Here is a 23,385-nt window from a genome sequence, read left to right on the forward strand (position 1 = left end):
TGCAGAACAGGGAACATTGGCCCTTTTATGACTTGTAGACTTCAACTCCCAGAATTCCTGAGCCAGCCAGAACGTTCTACATGGAGCTGCACTTGAAGAACATTCAAAAGTTGCAACTGGTTCAGAACACAGTAGTGCAAGCAGTTCTGAGAGTGTCTCTATAAAAGCACTGGCTTCCAATGAGTTTCTAGATTGCAATTCAAGATGATGTTTAGTGTCTGCATGGCACAAAACCAACGTTACTTATGGGGACTTACTATTTTAGCTTGTTTGGCTTACCTCACCAGGAGTGACGATGTGGCTATGTTTCTGGTCTCTTCCTTTTAAGCAATGCCATCTTCTAGCACTCAGGTTCTACACTTTACCATCTGGTTTGTAGATCAGCATTCCAACAGAGCAGAATGACCCTGTTGATCTTTCATAAGTGACTACCAACCTGTTTTTCTTCCCTCAGACATTTGAATCTTCTGTCAGGAGAGATTTGTTGGTTTGCTTATTGTTTATCAATTACAAGACAGAATGATCTATTTGGATCTCTGACATGATATAGTGATTGACTGTTGTTGTAATTTTTTATATTGATTTGTTTTGCTGTTTTCTGGTTTTAAGTTGACCATTCAGAAACACAGTACAGTATTGTATGAGATGAGTAGCCATGTACATTGTTTAAATAAACAAACAAATATTGGACCACTAGTCAAAATTCAGAAATTTGAAAAGTGTGTAATTCTACACATCAATTACAGAAGTAATTGACAATATTTTTAAAATGTTCTTCCCTCCTATGGTTTTCCGGTTACATTTGATTGAAGCAGTTTCCTTCTTTTAAAGTTTTGATAGAGTTTATTATTCATTCCATTTATTTTATTTAGTGCTATTGGACGACAAACAAACTCTGGGAAATTTACAGTAATACAAGGGATAATATATCCAGTTGTTTCCGACATCAAATTTTGAAGTGGTCATGTCTTCTGGATTCTCCCAGTGTTTATTATTTTAAAATCAAAAGGAAATAAATATTAGCTAGCTTTTACCCTTCACAAGGATAGCTGGTTGACTGCCTTCAATTTTAAGGGATTCCCCCCTACCCGTTCCTTCAGCAGATCAGTTAAGAAAAACCGATGTGTATTATTTTCAATTTACTAATTTGCCACCCATCTCACCAGGAGTTGTGTATTGCTTTTGTTTTCTTTTAGTATATTTTCAAGTCTATCCTCAGGTGTCAATATCTGGCCAGCCCTTTACACTGATTTCAATATTACTTTGCAGCAATATCAATATTAATTGCCTTTTCATTACCGTTACCTAATTGTGTACTCTTCTGTGTTGAATTGGATTGCAATTTACACATTCTATTGGCCTGAAGATATATGCTAATTTAGTATATCTGATCAGTATCAAATTTGGAAAGACTGAAAGAGCCATAGAAGTCAAAAGGCCAGATCCTTTGAGGAAATTTTTTTTATCAAAATATTGAGAAAATGAGATAAGAAGGAAGAACAAAAACAGAAATGATAGCAAATTAAGATAAACTAAGATAGGTAACTAAAACATGCTTGGAAATCCTGCCACATACCAAGTCACTTTAAAAACATGTCTTTTTAAAACAAAGGGATCTTAAATGAGTGTAATAATGTTTTTTTCAGAAATATTCAATGCTAGAAAAAGCCAGATTGGTCATCATGTAATAACAAAAGATATCATTGTAGAAATGTTTTATTTGTAAAAATCAAAGGCAGGAAAGCATAATCCAAGCCTATTTCTGTATAGCAAATTTAGTACCTTTGAAATTGGTTCCCAAGTAAACCAATTTCAAGCATATTTTTACACGTTTTGGCCATTATGAGGACAATTAAAACCCTATCCTATCTGCTTTCTCCATTTTCTAATTATAAGTTACTGAGCGAAACTAAAATGTGTTTTGATCTAAAATACATAGATTAATGGCAGCTCAGCATTAGAATGTGCCTCAATAAACCAGTGTTTCCCAACCTTGGCCACTTAAAGGTATCTGGAATTCAACTTCCAGAATTCCCCAGCCAGCATTTGCTGGCTGTGGAATTCTGGGAGTTGAAGTCCAAATATCTTCCAAATATCTTCCAAATATCTGGCCAAGGTTGGGAAACACTGCTATAGACAACTACAGCTTAACATTTTAATTAGTAAACTTGCAGCATCACAGTCCTATTTAAGCTTGTTTAATAAGTTCACTTGGCTTGTTTACATAGAAATTAACACAACTTACATTTTGAAACATTTCTATACTATTGCTTAGATCCAGGATTTTGTACCATGCCTATCATCAGCGGCCCCTCTACCCGACAATTTTTATAGTATGAGGGATAACATTTCAGTGTAATTTTCTGTAAGCTTTTTTACATTATTTAGTTATTTATTTTTATTTATTTTGTCAAACATGTACAAGATAGTAGGTATTGGTATAAACATAAACATTAGCAAGGTAAGTACAGATAAATTAGGCAACAGGACAGTAAGACAGGAACAGTAGGCACAGACCTTTTAGGAATGGGGTGAAGTCGACTGTAGATAGTCTAAGGTTAAAGTTTTTGGGGTTTGGGGAAAAAACCACAGAGTCAGGTAGTGCATTCCAGGCATTGATCACTCTATTGCTGAAGTTGTATTTTCTGCAGTCAAGTTTAGAGCTAGAGTTTACATTAAGTTTAAATCCGCTTGTGTGCTCGTGTATTGTTGCGGTTGAAGCTGAAGAAACCATTGACTGTTAGACTGTGGATGAATGGCAATTCATTTAAAAAAGCCCTGATGTTGCTCTTATATAGAACCTGCAGATCAGTGCAGAAGGAAAAAATTGCACACACACAGACACACACACACACACACACACACACACACAGTCGGATATTCGCTTCAGAATCTTGTTTGCTCATTAACATGTAAAACCCTACTAAGAACTTACTGCACTGTATGCAGTGGCTGATCTCACCTCTACAGGACAAGAGATTTGGGGGGGGGGGGGGGGGCATATTACCAGGGATGATGTAGGGAGGAGGGAGTGAAAGCAACCCACCGTAAAAAACATGCTTTCCACGCACCGAATGGGACTGCTTCCACGGGAGGGCAAATGTTCCTCGGGGCAAAAACCTCAAAGCCCATGAAACTTAAGAACCACCTTTGTTGCGTGATCGCCTAAAAGCACCCAATGCCAGAAGACCCTCCTTGGAAGGGCAGCAGTATCCGTTGCACCATTCACCTTGATGAGGAAACGGCGGGCGGATTTTCCACAAGGCCCCACCGAGATTCCCGAAATCTTATCGCGGATTCCTCCCCCCACTCAACCCCCCACCCCACCCCACCTCTGGCCAAGCCCGGTCACGCACCGGCTGCCAAAGGCGATCTCCGGCTCCCCTCCCACTTTTCCCCTCTTTCCCGCTCCCTCCCCTCGGCTCTGCGCCGTGCCTCGCGTCCCACCCAGCCTACCCTTCTCCGCTCCGCTCGGGTTGGTGGTACCTTCGGTGTGGCAGCTGGAAGAGAGGATGGTGTTGGGCGGTCGGAAGAGGTAAGGCAGGTAGCGAGAGAAGCATTTCATCTTCCAGCGGCAAAGGCGCATTTATGCAAAAGTGAGGGGTAAACAATCCGCTCGCTCCATGGGGCTGGGCAGGCGAAGGGCTACATGATGGATGCGTTACGGAATCCCGCCAATTGCTGAGCGAGCTAAGTCACCACCTCTGTTGCCGGACCCCATTTTTTGCCCTCAGCCCCAGCGACGACCGCCTGGCATTTCTGCAGGCGTCCAGCGCCAACTCCGAAGCCCCCCTAGCCAGCAGGGCGAGGTTCCTCATTGGCTAAAGCGCCTCCTCCGAGTAGGATTTGCTGACTAAGTCCCTCCCGCTGGTAAACACACGAGAGAAGCAACGAGGGGGACTTGGCGTGCGATAATCCTGGAAAGCTCGCTCTCGGCGGGGAAGGTCGGCTTCACTGCGCGGGCGTGCAAAGAGCCTCGGGAATTGCCGCGGCGAGTTTCAGGGGCGCGGATTTGGGAGCGAAGCGCGGACGGCTCCGCCACAGGCCGACTTCGAAGGACTGTCCACACCAAGGTTAGCATTACGTGTAAAGGGCAGACTTCCCGCAGTGACAGCTGGACTGGGCGCAACCGAAACCGGGGGGGAAAAAGAGGAAAACTCTACAATTCAAGAAGGTCCCGCGTTAAAAGAAAAATCAAGAATGATTTGTATTCTTTTGTATGCCTTTACTCTGATGTGTCGTCGTGCCCGTTGCCCCCGCCTGCGGTGGAGAAATTTAATAGAAGAGAGATATACCTTTTGGACTAAAACACGCCAATATTCATCTTTGCAAGGCTACTTAAAAAAAAAAGCTAGTTCAATCCCTAGAACAGTGTTTCTCAATCTTGTCAACTTGAAGATGTCTGGACTTCAACTCCCAGAATTCCCCAGCCAGCATTTGCTGGTTAGAGAATTCTGGGAGTTAAAGTGCAGCTATCTTCAAATTGCCAAGATTGGGAAACACTGCCATTGTGGGGGGGGGGGGGGTTATTTAGCACAATCTTTTAAATATTGCCTTGGGTGATTGTTGTTGTTTTTTCTTTTTGGCTGCAATGCCTTTTTGCCTGGAATGCCTTTCCTTCTTCCATCTTCATTTCCGGCTCATTAAGTGAAACAGAGGTAAATCATCTTTTAACTCTGAAACAGAGTTAAAAACATAAATGAATATTTTTTTAGCTGATTGGCATCCAAGGATAGTCATAAATACTCTATAGGCATTGTCCCAAAGGTGCTTTTTCAAGAGGCAACTGGACTTTCTGTTTGTTTTCTTTAAAGACGGTTAAACTTCTCATTCAAGAAGCTTCAGAAGCTTCTTGGATGAAAAGTGAAACTTCTTCAAAGAAAAAATAGAAAGTCCAGTTGCCTCTTGAAAAAGCACCTTTGAGATAACTGTGACCTGGATGACTGAAAATCTCCATAGACATCTATACTGTATATGCTGTAAGCTGCCCTGAGTCCTTAAAGAAGGGCGACCTAGAAATTGAAAAATATCAATCAATCAATCAAACATTGCTACCCATTTCATGAGCTGACCCTGTAATGGCTGAGATTGGAGAGCCACTTCACCCAGGTCAGTTGCTGTCTCTCTAAAAACCTGGTACTGGTGGCTCTGTGCCAATGGGCTGTCAGAATTAGCAGCAATGCTAGAGATTTTGAATGGGTATTAGCAATGGGAGCAGTAAATTTCGGCCTGCATGTTTTCTTGATTTAAAGATGAGCTGATAGCACTTCTCAGTAGAGAGGAAAGCTCCTGAGAAATAAATTACTAAGTATTATATTCAGGAAAATGTCATATAATTATAGGATAAAAATGCAATCATTTATCCATGTTTATTTTATGCAATTTATATGGCAGCCTATCTCATTCTGGGTGGCTAACAGCAGTTAAACTCAACAGCAAAGTCAAATGCATAAGTGGCATCCAAGGCAAAAAAACCAAAAAATCAATCAAATAGCAATTAATATAACCATCTCATAGCCTTTGAGAATCTGTCCCTCTTCTCCAAGGCATAAATGAAAGTTCAACAGTTGGGGCCATCTAGTCTTTGGGCAAATGATGCTCCAAAGGTCAGATGCTACAAAAAAAAATGATCAGGGGTCTAGAGACCAAGACTTACGAAGAGAGACTGCGGGAACTGGGCATGGATAGCCTAGAGAAAAGGAGGGCCAGAGCGGACATGATAGCAGTCTACAGGTATACGAGGGGTTGCCACAAAGAGGAGGGGATCACTTTATTCTCCAGGGCACCGGAGGGCCAGACGAGGAACAACGGCTGGAAGCTGACCAAGGAGAGATTCAACCTGGAAATAAGGAAGAACTTCCTCACGGTCAGAACGATCAACCAGTGGAACAACCTACCAGCAGACGTTGTGAACTCCAATACTCTGGACATTTTAAAGAGGTAATTGGACTGCCATTTGGCTGGGATGCTATAGGGTTCCTGCTTAGGCAGGGGGTTGGACTTGATGACCCGCATGGTCCCTTCCAATTCTAACAATAAATAAATAAAAATAAAAGGCCCACTTCTGGAATCTGCTAAAGATACTCCTTGATTGATGGGAGTCTTAATGTGCCTCTTAATGCGGATGGATAGAAACTCTGAAGGCGAGGTAGTTTTACAAATAACAGCCCCATGCTATGAAAAGATTCATAAGTAACCACCATTCTTTTTAATTTACACTCAAAAGCTAACTGGTAACAAATTCAGTTATCTGCATTTCTTAAGATTGTAGCCTCCCCATACCGTTCTGTTTACATATGTATTGAAGCAAGTTCCATTCTCATAGGTGGAATCAGTATCTTAAATCCACACAGCATTCTAAACTTTGTGTCATGAATAAATAATTCATGACACATTTCAAAAAATGAAAAAAATAATGTCTACCATCTATCTATAGCTTCTAGGATGAGAAGTGAAATGTTTTCAAAGAAAAATCAATAAGTCAGTTGTCTCTTGAAAAAAACAGTTTTGGGACAACCTGAGCTGGATGACTGAGAGTCAGTCTGTCTACCCCTATCTTATATATGTATCTATCTTCTATCTGTATTAAAAATTATTCAAAAATTTCCTGACAATAACTTTGCAATTTCAATTTAATTTTTCTTTAGAATTTTCAGCCTTGAAATTTTGTAAAAAGCACTGTATTTTTCGGAGTATAAGACACACCTTAGTTTTGGGGAAGGAAAATAAAGAAAAAAGGCCTCTGCCTCCCAGAAATTTGCTAAACAGCAAACAGCAAAGATGATATACACTGTTTGCTGTGTATTTCTGTGCATGTGTGCCCGACCCATAGAAATAGCATAGAATTGGAGAAATGTACATTATGGCAGTATATTACTCCCAGAAAGTTTTCTTAAATGTAATCACACTAACTCCTCCTAATTATTTAAATAGATCTAGTCCAAACATGACTAAGTTAAGGTTTAACTCAACTGCTTTATCTAATATTAACACATAATACTAAAACAGGATATTTCAGATTATACTTTTACAGTATTCTCTGCTATTTAAAAGAAGATATACAGTGATCCCCCGGGTATTGCGACCCCGATCATTGTGAAATGGCTATATGGCGATTTTGCAACCCGGAAGTAAAAACACCATCTGCGCATGCGCGCCCTTTTTTCTATGGGCACGCATGCGTAGATGGCGCCGGGCAGATCAGCTGCTGGGCGGCTTCCCTAGGTCTTCCCCCTCTTGCTGGCGGGAGGGCGAGCGGCGGGCATCAGCGAGGAGTTTCCCCACCGCCCACGCAAACTCCTCGCTGCCGCTCGCCCGCCCTTCGCCAGCCCACGCCGTTCATTCTCGCCGCTTCCCAGCTGAGTCCTGAAGCGAATTGGCTTCAGGACTCAGCTGGGAAGCGCGAGCGAGCGGCGCCAGCGAACGGCTTGTCCGCCGCCTGCCTGCCCGCGCGCCCGCCCTTCGCCCGGCCACCCGCCGTTCGCTCGCTGCTCGCCCGGCCACCCGGGTTCGGGGGGGGGTGCTGGCAAGCCCCCCATGCCGGCGGCAACGTTTTAAAACAGCCGCGCGGCTTCCCAATGAGTCCCGAAGACAAACGCGGAAGTTCGCGTTTGACGTTTGTCTTTGGGACTCATTTGGGAAGCCGCGCGGCTGTTTTAAAACGTCGCCGCCGGCATGGGGGGCTTCCTAGCAGCCCCCCAAACCCGGGTTGGGGGCCCGGGGGGTGCTGGCGCCCGGGTTGGGGGTCCCCATGCCGGCGGCGACGTTTTAAAACATTTATTTATTTATTTATTTATTTATTTATTAGTTGGACTTGTATGCCGCCCCTCTCCGAAGACTCGGGGCGGCTCACAACAAGTAAAAACAGTCACAACAATCCAATTAATTAAAATATTAACGATTTAAGAAAACCCCATGTAATAGCAAACACACACACAAGCATATAATTAACATGCCCAGGGGAGATGTTTAGTTTCCCCATGCCTGACGGCAAAGGTGAGTCTTAAGGAGTTTTCGGAAGGCAGGAAGAGTAGGGGCAGTTCTAATCTCCGGGGGGAGTTGGTTCCAGAGAGCCGGCGCCGCCACAGAGAAGGCTCTTCCCCTGGGACCCGCCAACCGGCATTGTTTAGTTGACGGGACCCGGAGAAGGCCCCACTCTGTGGGACCTAATCGGTCGCTGGGATTCGTGCGGCAGGAGGCGGTCTCGGAGATATTCTGGTCCGAGGCCATGAAGGGCTTTAAAGGTCATAACCAACACTTTGAATTGTGACCGGAAATTGATCGGCAGCCAATGCAGACTGCGGAGTGATGGTGAAACATGGGCGTACCTAGGTAAGCCCATGACTGCTCTCGCAGCTGCATTCTGCACGATCTGAAGTTTCCGAACACTTTTCAAAGAGCATTACAGTAGTCGAACCTCGAGGTGATGAGGGCATGAGTGACTGTGAGCAATGAGTCCCGGTCCAAATAGGGCCGCAACTGGTGCACCAGGCGAACCTGGGCAAACGCCCCCCTCGCCACAGCTGAGAGATGGTTTTCTAATGTGAGCTGTGGATCGAGGAGGACGCCCAAGTTGCGGACCCTCTCTGAGGGGGTCAATAATTCCCCCCCCAGGGTAATGGACGGACAGATGGAATTGTCCTTGGGAGGCAAAACCCATAGCCACTCCGTCTTATCCGGGTTGAGTTTGAGTCTGTTGACACCCATCCAGGCCCCAACAGCCTCCAGGCACCGGCACATCACTTCCACCGCTTCGTTGACTGGGCATGGGGTGGAGATGTAAAGCTGGGTATCATCGGCATATTGATGATACCTCACCCCATGTCCTTGGATGATCTCACCCAGCGATTTCATGTAGATGTTAAATACCAAGGGGGAGAGGACCGACCCCTGAGGCACCCCACAAGGGAGAGACCTCGGAGCCGACCTCTGACCCCCCACTAACACCGACTGCGACCGGCCAGAGAGGTAGGAGGAGAACCACTGAAGAACAGTGCCTCCCACCCCCAGCCCCTCCAACCGGCGCAGAAGGATACCATGGTCGATGGTATCGAAAGCCGCTCAGATAAACCCCTGTCCCGGGCCCGCCAGAGATCATCCATCAACGCGACCAAAGCGGTTTCCGTGCTGTAACCGGGCCTGAAACCCGACTGCTGGGGACCTAGATAATCAGCTTCTTCCAAGGACCGCTGGAGCTGGAGTGCCACCACCTTCTCGACAACCTTCAGCATAAAGGGAAGGTTGGAGACTGGACGATAGTTGTTAAGTACGGCTGGGTCCAGGGAGGGCTTCTTGAGGAGGGGGCGCACAAGCGCTTCTTTATAGAGTGATGGAAAAACTCCCCTCCCCAAGGAAGCGTTGGTAATCTCCTGGGCCCAGCTCCATGTCACCTCCCTGCTGGCCGAGACCAACCAGGAGGGACACGGATCCAGTAAGCAGGTGGCAGAACTCACAGCTCCGATGGCCTTGTCCACTTCATCAGGTGTCACCAGATCAAACTCTTCCCAGACAGGTGGACAAGTACGTGCCCCAGTCACCTCGACTGACTCGTTGTCAGTCGACTCTGTTTTACAATTGGAGTCGAGGTCGGCCCGGATCTCAGTGACTTTATCAGCGAAAAACGTGTTAAACTCCTCGGCACTACTCTGCAAGGGCTCCCCAACTCCCCCCTGATTAAGAAGGGAGCGGGTCACCCTAAACAGAGCAGCCGGGCGGGATTCCGCTGATGCAATCAAGGCGGCATGGTACGCGCATCTTGCCACCTTGAGCGCCACTTTGTAAGTCTTAATAAAAGCTCTTACAAGTGTTCGATCAGATTTGGACCTACTCTTCCTCCATCGCTTCTCTAGACGTCTCTTTTGGCGTTTCAACACCCGGAGCTCCTCGTTGAACCATGGGGCTCTACGGGGTCTAGCGCCGCGGAGAGGTCGCAAAGGCGCAACCCGGTCAAGAGCCCCTGCCGCAGCCCTGTTCCAGGCCTCAGCGAGGGACTCCGCCGAACTGTGGACGAGTGCCTCTGGAATAACCCCAAGCGCCGTCTGAAAGCCCTCTGGGTCCATCAGGCGTCTGGGGCGGAACATCTTCATTGGTTCCGCCTCCCTGCGGGGAAGGATTGGAGCCAGGAAGTCAAGCCGTAGCAGAAAATGGTCTGACCATGACAAAGGCAACGCTTCTAAGCCCCTTAGTCTCGGACCATTGCTCAATTGCTCGGAAAGGAATACCATGTCAGGTACGTGCCCTCCCTCGTGAGTCGGACCCTGTACTACTTGAGTCAGGTCCATGGCTGTCATGGTGGCCATGAACTCCTGTGCCAGCCCAGAGGTTTCGCCGAGTGACGGCAGGTTGAAGTCCCCCAGGACAATGAGTCCGGGGAACTCCACCGCCAACCCGGCTACCTCCTCGAGTAGCACAGGCAGGGCTTTTGACACGCAGCTGGGAGGCAGGTACGTGAGAAATAAGCCCACCTGAACCCCTAAGTCCAACTTCAGTAAGAGAGACTCGCAACCTGCAATTTCCGGAGCAATGAGTCTACGCAGGCAAAGGCTCTCCCTGGCTATAATAGCCACTCCTCCCCCCCTTCCCTGGGGTCGAGGTTGATGCCATATCTGAAACCCGGCTGGGCAAATTTCAGAGAGAGGGACACCTCCCTCCGGGCCCAGCCAGGTTTCAGTAATACAAGCCAGGTCGGCCTCCTCATCCAGGATCAGATCCCGGATGAGGAGAGCTTTATTTACCACCGACCTGGCACTGAGCAGCAGCAACCTGAGTCCAGGGCCAGAGTTACACTCATCACCAGTACCCAAGATTGGGCTCACAGAGCCGGAACAAGGGACCGTTATTAAGCAACGGTCTCTCGTTCCCCTGGAACGGCTAACTCTGTGGCCCCCACCGTATCTGCCTCTCCCCAGCAACACAGGGATATTCCGGCCCTCTGCCACCCCATTGATCGGTGCCCCTTCCTCTCCTGTCTCCCGAGTGTCAGGTGGGCCAAACCTATCATTCATACTACTCACAATCATCTCATCCATACTGTACTCCCACCCACCCCAACCATCACACTCATACCAATCATTCATTCCATGCACAAGATTAACTCCATTCCAATCATCCATTAATTAGCGAACCCTCCCAATATTAAAAAAAAGATTAAATTAGTAATAAGTAAAAAGCTAATAAAATGTGGCACAATATAAATACATATAAATAGAAATAGAAAAATTCACAAAATTAATAATTAGTAGTATAACATGGTAAAAATGGTAAAATAGTAAAAATCAGATCTTAATACTAATTATTAGTTAGTTAATCATCGGTTAGTCAGTCGGTCCAGGTGAAGTGTCTTTGTATGGCTTCAATAAGTCTTAGATCTTAAAGGACTTTAAAAAGGTCTTAAAAAGCTGCTGTTTTTCCCCAGCCGGTCCACTAGGGGGCGTGGATCTTCAATAAAGTGCATAGAAGTGCACAGAAGTCAGGGAGGGGAGGAGGGGGGAGGGACAGACAATGATAGTCATTTGCAAGTTCATATTAGCAATGTCCCAATTCCCAAGCAACCAGTTCCATCTTTCTCATTTCTCTTTCGTGATTTTATCGTCCAGCAGGTCCAAACATCCATGTACTCCTCCCATCCCACCCAGCTGACACAAGCAGGCTCCATCCAGCACGTTCTTAAAGCTTCTGCTGGGCTCCCCCCCCAAGACAGCAGCCACTCCCACTGGCCACCACCCCAAGTGCCTCGGTGTTTCCAGGCGTTTCAAGAGTCTTTTGGCTTTGCAGCTGACACAGGCAAGCTCCCTCCAGCACGTTCTTTAAAGCTTCTGCTGGGCACTCCCCCCAAGACAGCAGCCACTCCCACTGGCCACCACCCCAAGTGCCTCGGTGTTTCCAGGCGTTTCAAGAGTCTTTTGGCTTTGCAACTGACACAGGCAAGCTCCCTCCAGCACGTTCCTTAAAGCTTCTGCTGGGCACTCCCCCCAAGACAGCAGCCACTCCCACTGGCCACCACCCCAGGTGCCTCGGTGTTTCCAGGCGTTTCAAGAGTCTTTTGGCTTTGCAACTGACACAGGCAAGCTCCCTCCAGCACGTTCTTTAAAGCTTCTGCTGGGCTCCCCCCCCAAGACAGCAGCCACTCCCACTGGCCACCACCCCAGGTGCCTCGGTGTTTCCAGGCGTTTCAAGAGTCTTTTGGCTTTGCAACTGACACAGGCAAGCTCCCTCCAGCGCGTTCTTTAAAGCAGCCGTGTGGCCCCCAATCTTCGGCTCCTCGCTAGCGCTGCGGAAGTAAAAACACCATCTGCGCATGCGCAGATGGTGTTTTTACTTCCGCAGCGCTACTTCGCTAAAACCCGATCATTGCTAGGGGTCCTGGAACGGAACCCTCGCAATGATCGGGGGATCACTGTAATAGCACTGGGCCTCTTCAATTCAAGCATTTACTTTAAAAAAACCTTCATTTTATTTTATTATTGTCTAGAACAATAATAAAGCAGTCTTTAAAAAATATATCTAATAATTTTAACATTCTATAGGCATTTGTACTTATTGACTTACCTCCTTGCAGCAAAAAACAAACAGCCAGTTTCAACCTTTGCCCAACAGCAATTTGCCTCTATGCAGCTTTAGTTTCACTTTTATTTTAGCCCATGGACTTGCTGGCAACTTCAATCAATCAGAGTGTCAGGAGGCAGATAATCAGTGGCTTGTGCTAATCAGGCTCTGCTGTTGCTTGCTGCAAGGAATACTTAATATCTACATGAAACCACTGGGTGAGATCATCCTACGGCACACGGTGATGCTGACGATACTCAGCTATACATCTCCACCCCGTGTCAACTCAGGGAAGCAGTGGAAGTAATGTACTGGTATCTGGAGGCCATCAGGGTTTGAATGGGCTCAGACTCGACCCCGACAAGACAGAGTGGCTGTGGGTTTTGCCCCCCAAGGGCAAGTCTATCTGTCCATCCATCACTGGGGGGGGAGTCTTTGCCCCCCTCGGAGGGGGTTCACAATTTGGGCCTCCTCCTCAATCCACAGCTGAGCTTAGAAGACTGTCTCTTGGCTTTGGCAAGAGGGCGTTCGCACAGGTGCGCCTGGTGCACCAGTTGTGGCCCTATTGGGACAGGGAGAAATTTCTCAGTCACTCATGCCCTTATCACCTCAAGGTTCGACTACTGCAATGCTCTCTACCTCTGAAGAATGTTTGGAGACTGCAAATTGTGCAAAATGTAACCGCGTGAGCTATTGTGGGGCTTCCAAGATCTGTTCACATTTCAACATCACTCAGTGGGCTGAACTGGTGGCCGATTGGTCTCCAGTCACAATTCAAAGTGTTGGTTATGACCTACAAAGCCCTATACGGCTTAGGACCAGATTACCTATGGGACCCTCTTCTGCCTCATGCATCCCAGTGGCCAGTTAGGTCCCACAGAGTTGGCCTTCTTCATGTCATCTGGCAGGATCTAAGAGAAGAGCCTTCTCTGTGGTGGCCCCAGCCCCTTTGGAACAAACTCCCTCCAGAGATACGTACTGCCCCCTCTCATCTGGTCTTTTGCAAAGCTTTGAAGAACTATCTCTGCTGGTGGGCATGTGAGCAGTGAGAGTGGCTCTGGCTGATGCTGTGATTGGATTGGATGAATATGGACGACTGTGTCACAATAGATGGTTTTTTTTAGAAATGGTTAGTTTTGTAGTATTTTTTAAAAAATTAGATTTCTACACATTGTATTGTATTGCATTGTATTTATTATGCTGTATGCTGTCCTGAATCGGTTGAGAAGGGCGGCATAGAAGTCAAAATAAATAAATAAAGTAAGTAAGTAAGTAAGTAAGTAAGTAAGTAAGTAAGTAAGTAAGTAAGTAAATTGCAGCCAGACAGAAACCAAAGAGCAGGGATGGCTGGATGGTACTACATTCGGTGTATAAGACATACCCAAGTTTTCACCCTCTTTTGGGAGGTAAAATGTGTGTCTTATACTCCGAAAACTACAGTATTTGATCAATCAGTTCATATTAAAAATAAATCTAGGAAATTATTTTTTATTCTATTGTTCAGCAGTTACTGGACTTTTAAACGTGATCTATATTGATACAGCTGCTAAATAGATACTTTGAACATTTGTGCATGCAGCATTAGTAACAGACATTTAATTATTTATTGCTCCCAAACTAGAGTTATTGGGTTTGGGAAGATTTTGCTGACTTGTATATCAGATAGCAGAGACTAAACCAATATCATCCCAGCAAGAAAGCCATTCTCCCTGTGTAATGAAATATGCAGTAGCGTTGGGTTGTATTTTTGGTCTGCAAAATAATGAATTTATTGATTTAAATTAGCTATTGTAAGCATTATCTAAATATTCTCAGTCTCTTTGGAACTACAGTGTGTATAATAGACAATTCCCATCCTTTCCCCTGCAGTAAATTTTAAAACCACACCCCAAGAAACCAACAGAATTTCACATTTAGTCTCTTGTTTGTGAATTTCTGAGGTTGAGATTTTAAGTTGTGCTCTCTAATTGCTTTAAGAGTTTGCAATGAAGAGGAAGAAAGGCAACCAAAAATATGCAGGCATGACTTTAGTACCTACAATTCTCAGGGAGAAGAAACAGGAAGAATCTAATCTTTTCACAGGCAATTACTTTTCCCCACATGTTGAACATCTTTATTAATGAACTAAATTAAAAAAGCATCAAACTTTGGGTTAATTTATCTTCATTATATTGTATATAACCCAGGCACTGGACTGGAATGCAAGATGAACCCATCCAGTTGGCCTTGGTAATCTGTTTTCTTTGCAGGGGAGGAAAGAAATTATTTTTAATACCTTTCTTTGTCTTTCAATCCAACATTCTTTCTGAGAGTTTGGACAGCTATATAAATCAAATTATTATATAATAAGAATACTAAGTAGGAAAAATGTCTAAAAATTCAGAAGATCCAAAAGAGGTAAATATTTGTCAGAAAACTGTTCCGACTTTTGTTCCTATCAGGGCAGGCATTGATCTGACATCTAGATACTATAATAAACTGAAACAGAATTCCAACAGGACTAAAGCATGAGACTGGCATCTTATGGGTCTGGGAATTGAGTAGGTCTCCAACTCTGAAACAACAAGGCAGGGGTGGGCTACTGCCGGAATGACTAATTGTGCACAGCTCCGCAGCTTGTGCAAAAAACCTCAGTGAAACACATCCGTACAAACATCCCTGTGCGAGATTTTGCTACGTGGGAAGCAAAATTGTGCTCAATCAAACACTTGCGTTCCAGAGTTGAGGAGCTGTGCACAATTAGCTGTTCCAGCAGCAACCTACCAGTGCAATAAGGTACAATTTGGTGGGTCTGCTGCCCATTAAGGTCTACATGCAGAGGTAGGCAGCAGGCAGGACGGGGTGGAACGCAGTTCCACCGGCGGAAATGAAGCTGTGTGCCCAGTTCCAGTTGACTATCCCTCCCTCCCATCCTCCTCCTCAGAAAGTGGCAGGGAGACCAGAACCAGCAGGAGTTGCAGGGGGCCCATTTCCTCCCCCCTCTTTTCTCAACAGCTGATTGGCACCCATTCGCTTAGCTAGCCAGCCTGAAGCAGGGGGTGACACAGGAAGGAGAGCGTGGGAAATGCGAAGCAAATTGTCACGCCAGAGAGCTGTAAGTCAAGGACTTAAGATTTCACTTGAATGATGATGATTGTTCAAACCACTCCCACCTGGTCACATGGCCAGCAAGCAACTCTTCCCCAGTCACATGACCATCAAGCTACACTCTCAAAATAAGCCACACCCACAGTGTGGAACTAAAAAATTTGGCTGCCCATTACTGTCTACATGTCATTGTGGCTTTTTCTTGTGTTAAAATTTCCTCCTCATTTGTAAAGATGGGGGGAGGGCTGAGGTTACAGAAAGCTGCACCTTAAAGAAACATTGCTTAATTCTTAGCAGGTAGTCTCATGAGTATGAAATCTATAATGAATTGCAGATAATAATATAAAATTAAAAGACCATTAGAGAGCGTTTCACTGAGGCAGCCGTTGGTGGCACCATCTTGGAAACACTAGAGAACTATATTGCTAGGATTAATTTATATTTACATAAATACGTTTCTTTTTTTAAATATACAAATGAAATAATGTAAACAAATAAACAATAAATAATGTATAGGGATGTTATGTTTGGGGATGGGGTCCTGCTAACTCTATGGACAAATCCTTGCTATATGTTGGCAACATTTTCTAAGGTTAAGTCCTCCAGCTGGCTTCAGGCAGGTACAGCCTCATAGTTTTAAATCAATATATGGAGGAGCATTAATATATACAACTGTCATTTGCTAAAGCTTTTCTAATCAATTACTAGAACTCCCCCGCTTTCTATTGCTCAGAATTTTTATTTTTTCTTTATAGCTTACATACCAGCTTGAAAGATCTTGAAGCATAAAAAAGCAAGTGATTGTGTTGATGACAATGGAACTTATACTGAAGTAAATATTGCACTGCAATTAACATGATTATCCTAAATATTGTAATGGGTGTCTCTAAGACCTCTAACCCAGCAGTCCCCAAACTACAGCCTGCGAGCCACATGCGGCCCGCTGAGGCCATTTATCTGGCCCGTGGGTCTTTTCCAAGGCCGCACTGGAAAAGCAGTGAGAACGTCCCCCTCAATCTCATCTCACCCAAGGTAAAGTAAGGCTTGCTGAAAGCCAAACTTGGCACAACACACACACATACACGCACACACCCGCCTCCTCCTCCTCCTTGAGTTGCTAGCTCCCGTTTTCTGAATGAGGATTGAATGGGAGTCCGGGGTTGGAGGGTGGAGGCTTGTCGGGCGAGTCCTCCGTGGGGAGAGAAGAGGGAGGGTGAAAGAGGGAAAAGAGAGAGAGAGAGAGAGAGAGAAGTGGAGAGAAAGAAAGAAAGGGGAAAGAGAATGGAAAAAGAGTGAGGGAAAGAAGTGGAGAGGAAGGAAGGAGGGAAGGGAGGGAAGGGAGGGAAGGAAGGAAGGGGGAGAAAGAGAAAGGGAGGGAGGGAGGAAGAGAAATAGCAAGAGACAGAGAGCAAGAGACAAAGAAAGCAAAAGAGAGATCAAGAGAGAGAGAGAGAAAGAAAGCAAGAGTGAGTGAGAGAGAGAGACAAAGAAATAAGGTATGTGCAGTGTGCATAGGGCCCTCCAACAGTCCGAGGGACAGTGAACTGCCCCCCTGTGTAAAAAGTTTGGGGACCCCTGCTCTAACCTGTGATTCCCACTGTAAATTTCTCAAGGCTTTTATGATCTCTAGCATGATTCTCAAGATACAACTTCATATTCTAAAAATAATTGATATTACTATCACTATTAATACCAACTTAGGAAGCTGGTGCAAACCACAGCACTATTACATGCAGCACCCACAAAATTTCAGAAGAATTTTTAAAATGTGATAAAGTTTCTGATATCATCAGCATTTTAAAGATGATAGGAGTAAAGCTCTAACATTCTTCCTCAACAACAAACAGAGTCTGTACCAGGCCCTTGGTGAGCACGATGGCTTCTTTCTTCACTTTCCTTGTTTCCCTCTGGATTTGCTTTCTTTGCCATCATTGTCTTTTTGCCTGGTGCAATTTTTGTGTTTTGTCCTGTTCTCTGTTTTTAAAGATTTTAAACAATTATGAACTTCTCAAGATTTGAGGCATAAATGCCATGTTGGAAGGACCTTCGGAGACAGAGGGACAACTGTGCACTAAACAACTGGCATGTAAAAGATGTCTCAGTCCACAGAAGGGGAGAGAGAGTGGAAAACATTTCAGTAGCGACCCTCCCTAGTTTTTCAGAGAGTTAAAGGAAAAGTGGGGAGAAATAGTTGTACTTTTCCAAGATTCTTCAGTGCAACCTTACAATTTGGTGATGTATCTTGTTTGGATTATGCCCCAAAGCTAACATGCTGGGAGTCAGGTAGCGTAAAAGGTAATAAATTATTATTGTTACAAATCAGGTTTCTCTGAAAATAGCCCTTGCTCCCTGTTTTTATCTCCTGTGGATTGAAGTCTATAGTCTGTTTTACTCAGAAAACAGCAATATTAATAGCAAAATGCAAGAATTCATATGGAAATTCATACATAGAATTAAAAACTACTTATTTTTTGATGGATTAATTAATGGTACCAAAATGCTATAGTTAAAAATTAGCTGTTCTGATAGTTAACAAACAGTTCAGTGTGAGGAGTTTGGGTTGTTAGAGATCCCAGTCATTTATCAAATAATTTAAAATGTTTTACCGCATTAACCAATATGATTTTTTTTTAAATGGAACATATATTTCGTTGCATCTTAAAAAAAGGTTAAAAGTTGCATATTTTTATGCTCAGGGCAAATTTCCATACTTTATCAGCAGAAATGATATTGGATTAAAAGATAATGGTAACCCAATTTCATTTATTTCACAGGTGTTAATAAATCAGTTTGACAAAATGAAGTCAAGTTTGACATTTTTAAAGCTTGACTTTTTAAAAAAGACTTTGCTTTTCACATATATCAATTATATCAAAATTCAATAAAGTGTATGCAGCACAACAATTAACAAGGTCTTCATGAAGTACCAGAACAAATTATTCAACTCTTCCCTTTTCAAAAACAGAGCGGGGGAGGCATTCTGCCTTAATGATTAATGCACTGAATCATGATTCTGAATAAAAGCTGTGAGAGCAGAAAGGTTTGCCATATTCACATTTTAGACCTTTAAAAAGCCCTTTAAAAAAATCATCAAATGAATGTTGTTTCCAGGTTACACCATGAGTCCTTGAACAGAAACAAACCAAGATTGCATAAACAATCAGCCGAAGAAAATACTTTTTTTGCTGATTTCAAGAACAGATGAAAAAATAAACTCACCTTCTATGACCCCTGTGTCAATAGTTCCTTTCACTTGACTGAAGCACCATAATATATCTTGCATGAGGTTCTCAAGTCCTGCAAGTAGGCAGATTCCCCCATTAAATATAAATGTACAGTATGTTAAATAAATAGGTTGCTTCTGAATAGTTTTTTTTTTAAATGAACATGTGATGGATCATAAAGGACAATAAATCCTTGATTCCGAAGATAATTCAAATTGTGTTTACTCACCTGGAATCATCCTGTAATGGAAAACGATAACTTAAAGATCCTTGGAAAAGGATGCCCACGTTGTGAATTGCCTCTCTGTCCGTTTTGTGAGGCTGCTTAAAAAAATGGTGCAATTGGAGTCAGCTACCAAGGCTTTGCTGACAGTGAGGAGTCAGAAGACCAGCAATCACATTCTTTATCATTGCTTCTCTTCATTAGAATACTGATGCATACACAATCACATCTGTTTGGGTCTCAGCATTCTTAAAAGGGCAACAAAATGCCATTATTCTGTTCTGAGTTCATAACTGAATTCTTTTTATAACTTTAAAATGAGTTAAAAGGATATAATGTCTTCATTTTCTTCTTTGTCCCTGTTTTCTCTTATTCTCTTCTCCGACTTATTGTCACAAATATGAGTGGGATGGGGACTTCCTCTAACTTATTTTCAGACATAATCTGCATACCTTCATCTAATCAGGATCAAGCTGGATAGTGCTACCCTATGGAGCATATTGTGTGCAAATGCTGAAATATAAAATGAGTAACACCTCAACTAGGAGCAGAAAAGTGTAGAGACACTCTCATGCCTTGGCACCTCTTTAACACATCTAAATAATCAATGATCTATTCAAACCAAAATGCACTGAAGTCATTTTAGGCTCCACGATTATTAGTCTTATTTCTAAAGTGGTGACAATCCTGGTGAATTTGAAGAGGAGTGAGGAGCGGCATCCAAAACTCTTGGGCAGATATCATCGCTTGGTTTAGGAGAGATGTCTTAGCAATTACTGGATTCCTAATGCAAAGGGACAATAAACTGGAGAGACAGTTTGGCTTGGTAATTAAGGCACAAGGCTAGAAACCATGTGTTCTAGTCTCACCTGAGTCCTTTGGGTGACTTGGGGCTTGTCACTCTGACTCAGCCCTAGGAAACAAGCAATGGTAAATCACTTATAAAAAGTCTTTCTAAGAAAACTGCAAGAATCAGACTGAATTGAAAACAGGAAAAAAAGTCTTTATCTAGGAATATGCAATAGATAGCAATAGCAATAACGCTTGCCCTATCTTTTGCTTCATAAGATGCTTCTGACTATAAGACACACCTAGATTTAAAGGAGGAAAACAAGAAAAAAAATCTGTCTCTGCCTCCCAGCATCCATCCAGTATTCATATGGCTACCATCCTTGCAGCAAATAGCAAACAGTCTGCCTCCTATGTGTCTGCTGCCTCCGCCGGGGATTACGAGAACAAGCAAAGGCAGAGATAACCTGGTATCTTCAGTGACCACGAGGAAGCTGCCGCGCAGCATTTTTTGAAGCTGCGCAGTCTGGAATCTTGGGATGCGAACCCTTGCTCGCTCGCTCGCTTCTCTGGTAAGATTCCACCCCTTGCTTATTTATTTATTAGATTTGTATACCAACTATTAACCATCTGTGTGTGCCTGGACGTCTTTGCGCACATCCCACAAGATTACAAAGGCATCTTGCTATACAGTTTTTTTCCCTTACCCCCTCACCCCAAAGGTGATCACTGCCAAAGAGGAGGTTTGGCCCCACGTGAATACAATCCTGAACAAGATGGCCCATCAGGCACTTCCATCCTTCTTCCCCGGAGTGACAGATTCCTTCCTTTGGCTGGCTTTGCAGAATCCTGGTGGCAAGGGCATCTGCAAGCTGGGGCGAGGGTGACTGAGTGCTGCTGCTACTGATAAACAGTGGAAGGAGCCAGCCAGTCAAGAGTGAGTGCAGCTGGGCACCCTGGCAGGAGAAAGCAGCCTGGCGATGACTGGGGCAACTCCTGCCCTTTTGATTTAATATTAATCACACTACAGAGAAAAAAAAGAGAGGAAGGAAGTGAGAGAGAGAGGAAGAAAGAGGGAGAGAGAGAAAGGGAGGGAAGGTGGAAGAAAGAGAGAAAGAAAGAGAAGGAGGGAGAGGGAGAAATAAAGGGAGAAAGAGAAAGAAAGGAAAAGGAGAAAGGAGGAAGGAAGAGAGAGAATAAAGAGGAAGGGAAAAAGAAAGAGGGAGGGAGGAAGAGAGAGAGTGAGAGGGAGGGAAGGAGGGAAAGAAAGTGAGGAAGAGAGAAAAAAGGAAGGAAGAGAAATAAAGGGAGGAAGGAAGAGAGAAAGAGGAAAAAAGAGGAAGAGAAAGAAAGGGAGGGAAAGAGAAAGAAATAGAAAAAAGAGGGAGGGAGGAAGTGAGAGAGCGAGAGAGAAAATCAAAATCTAGTTTGAAACTAACTCAACTATTTAAGTGGCATTTTGATACTTTGTAGAGGATTTACAAAGACATGTATGTAACCAAAAGCAAATTGGTCATGTTTAATGTTTCTATGCAGGATAATGACAAATTCCCTTCTAATTTTATTGTAAATGTATTGTACAGATCTCATATTTTCAGTTTTAAAAAAATCAGCAACTTATTTCTGTACAAATGTTTAAAAGTATGGCTTTTTCTAATTGGATATTGTATTTTTTTTAAGTCTCAATGAAGGTGTTTTTCATTGCTGCTAAATGATGTTGCTTTTGCTTTTTCAAAAAACAAAAACAAAAAAAATCAAAACAACCTACTTAAGATGAAAGTCAGCTGAAAGTCCTAGAGACTAAAAGTAGATAATTCATTAACAATCAAGGCATGTCAAACTGATCTGTGTTGGAACTATACAATATACAGTAGTTCGAGTCAGTTTCCTGAACTGGAGCACATGGATGCTAAATGTAGACCTTGTTTATGGCTACTACCAGTTTCTGGTAGTACTGTCTACAAGATGGGAAGATGTCCCTCTAGAGATGTCTCTTGTTGCTTGTACAGATATTTTTAAAAATGAAACATTTTCTAACTGCTTTGTATAATAATAACAACAAAGTTGGAAAGGACCTTGGAGATCTTCTAGTCCAACCTCCTGCTTAAGCAAGAAACCCTAAACAACTTCAGACAAATGGGTATCCAACATCTTAAAAACTTTCCTGCTACAGCTGTTAAGTTAATAACATGGTTGTTAAGTGAATTTTACTTTCCCAGTGACTTTGATGTCAGAAAATCACAAAAGGTGATCAGTGAACCCCGGGACACAATTATACAAAATCACTTCACTTTCACTTGGTTTTATTTAATAAATCATAGCGATTGAACCTGATACTGTCTTATCAAAAATGCAAGAAACCTTTATAGTATAATAAAATATAGGAAACGTAGGAAGGAATAATTTCACATAATTTTATATTGAAGTGAAATCTCCCCCTTGAGAATTCTGTCCAGGTTTAGGCAACACAATTAAAAAAGAAACATTCCAAACAACTGGAACATGTTCAGAGAAAGACAACAGAAACGATTAGCAGACTATAAATTAAAACAGTAGTAGAAAAAGATGAGCAGATAATATTACAGGAGGATGAGTGCGATAGCAATTTTCAAATGTCGAAAGGACTTGCAAGAGCAAGTCCTGTTCTCCAACATCCCGGAGTGCAGGACACAGAATAATGGATTTATGTTCTGAGAAGGCAGATTCTGGTTAAATGTTAAAAAAAATCTTCCAAATGCTAGATCAGTTGGACAGTAGAACCTGAGACATACTAATATTTTCCCATTCATCTGGGTACATTCAAATACAATAGATACTTTCATGAATGCTTTTATTTTATATTTGGAATTTACATAAAGTAGGTGGTTATATCCAGTGGTTAAATGGTAACTCCCAACTTTGTTTCTATTGAACCCAGATTTCAATATCTGTATTTTCTTAATTTTTTTGACCTTTGCGCTATCCCTTTTTATTTGTTTCATGCTCGTTATGAATTGTAAGATTGTAAGCCATAATTATATAATATACACTGCCTTGCATATTTGATGTAACAGTTGTATACAAATGTAGAAAGTAATTGTATGTCCCAAAATAGTCCAGGAAAAAATATAGAATCAAGGCTGTTATTAATCTATTAAATTGCCTGGAAAGTAAAGGCAGATGTTCCTGGCAATTTGCATAAAAATAACAGATTGCTGTATTACACAAAGGATTGATATCAGCGTTTATTATGCTTCACTGTGAAAATGTCAGTCTAAAAAAACAAAATGTGCAGAGATCCTTGGTTTGTTATGATCAGAATACTTTTTTTCTAGAAAAAAGCATATGCCTAGTTATTATTATTATAGTTGTCTTTGTTCATTATTGTTAATATATTTTCCATAAAGCTAACTGATTTTATGGCTAGCAATTTGAAAGCAAAGTGTGGGCTAATAAAAATATTAATGATTTCACATTAAAACTAAACTACACATAATTAGGCAATTGTGAATGAAACAATTAGTTTTTCCAATCAAACCA

The 23,385-nt window shown here is 43.2% G+C and overlaps 1 protein-coding gene across 1 annotated transcript in view; it reads right to left on the reverse strand.

Annotated features, from left to right (window-relative positions):
* The window catches only part of PPP2R2B (protein phosphatase 2 regulatory subunit Bbeta), a 272,333-nt gene extending 268,688 nt beyond the window's left edge, over window positions 1-3,645 (reverse strand). The window contains exon 1 of the mRNA XM_070739381.1: window positions 3,487-3,645. Within this exon, the coding sequence (XP_070595482.1) occupies window positions 3,487-3,586 (100 nt within the window). The 5' untranslated portion in view covers window positions 3,587-3,645. The remainder of the gene's footprint in view (window positions 1-3,486) is intronic.
* Window positions 3,646-23,385: the final 19,740 nt, after the last annotated feature.

Source organism: Erythrolamprus reginae, chromosome 2 (assembly GCF_031021105.1).
Source record: "Erythrolamprus reginae isolate rEryReg1 chromosome 2, rEryReg1.hap1, whole genome shotgun sequence".
NCBI classification, from domain to species: Eukaryota; Metazoa; Chordata; class Lepidosauria; order Squamata; family Dipsadidae; genus Erythrolamprus; species Erythrolamprus reginae.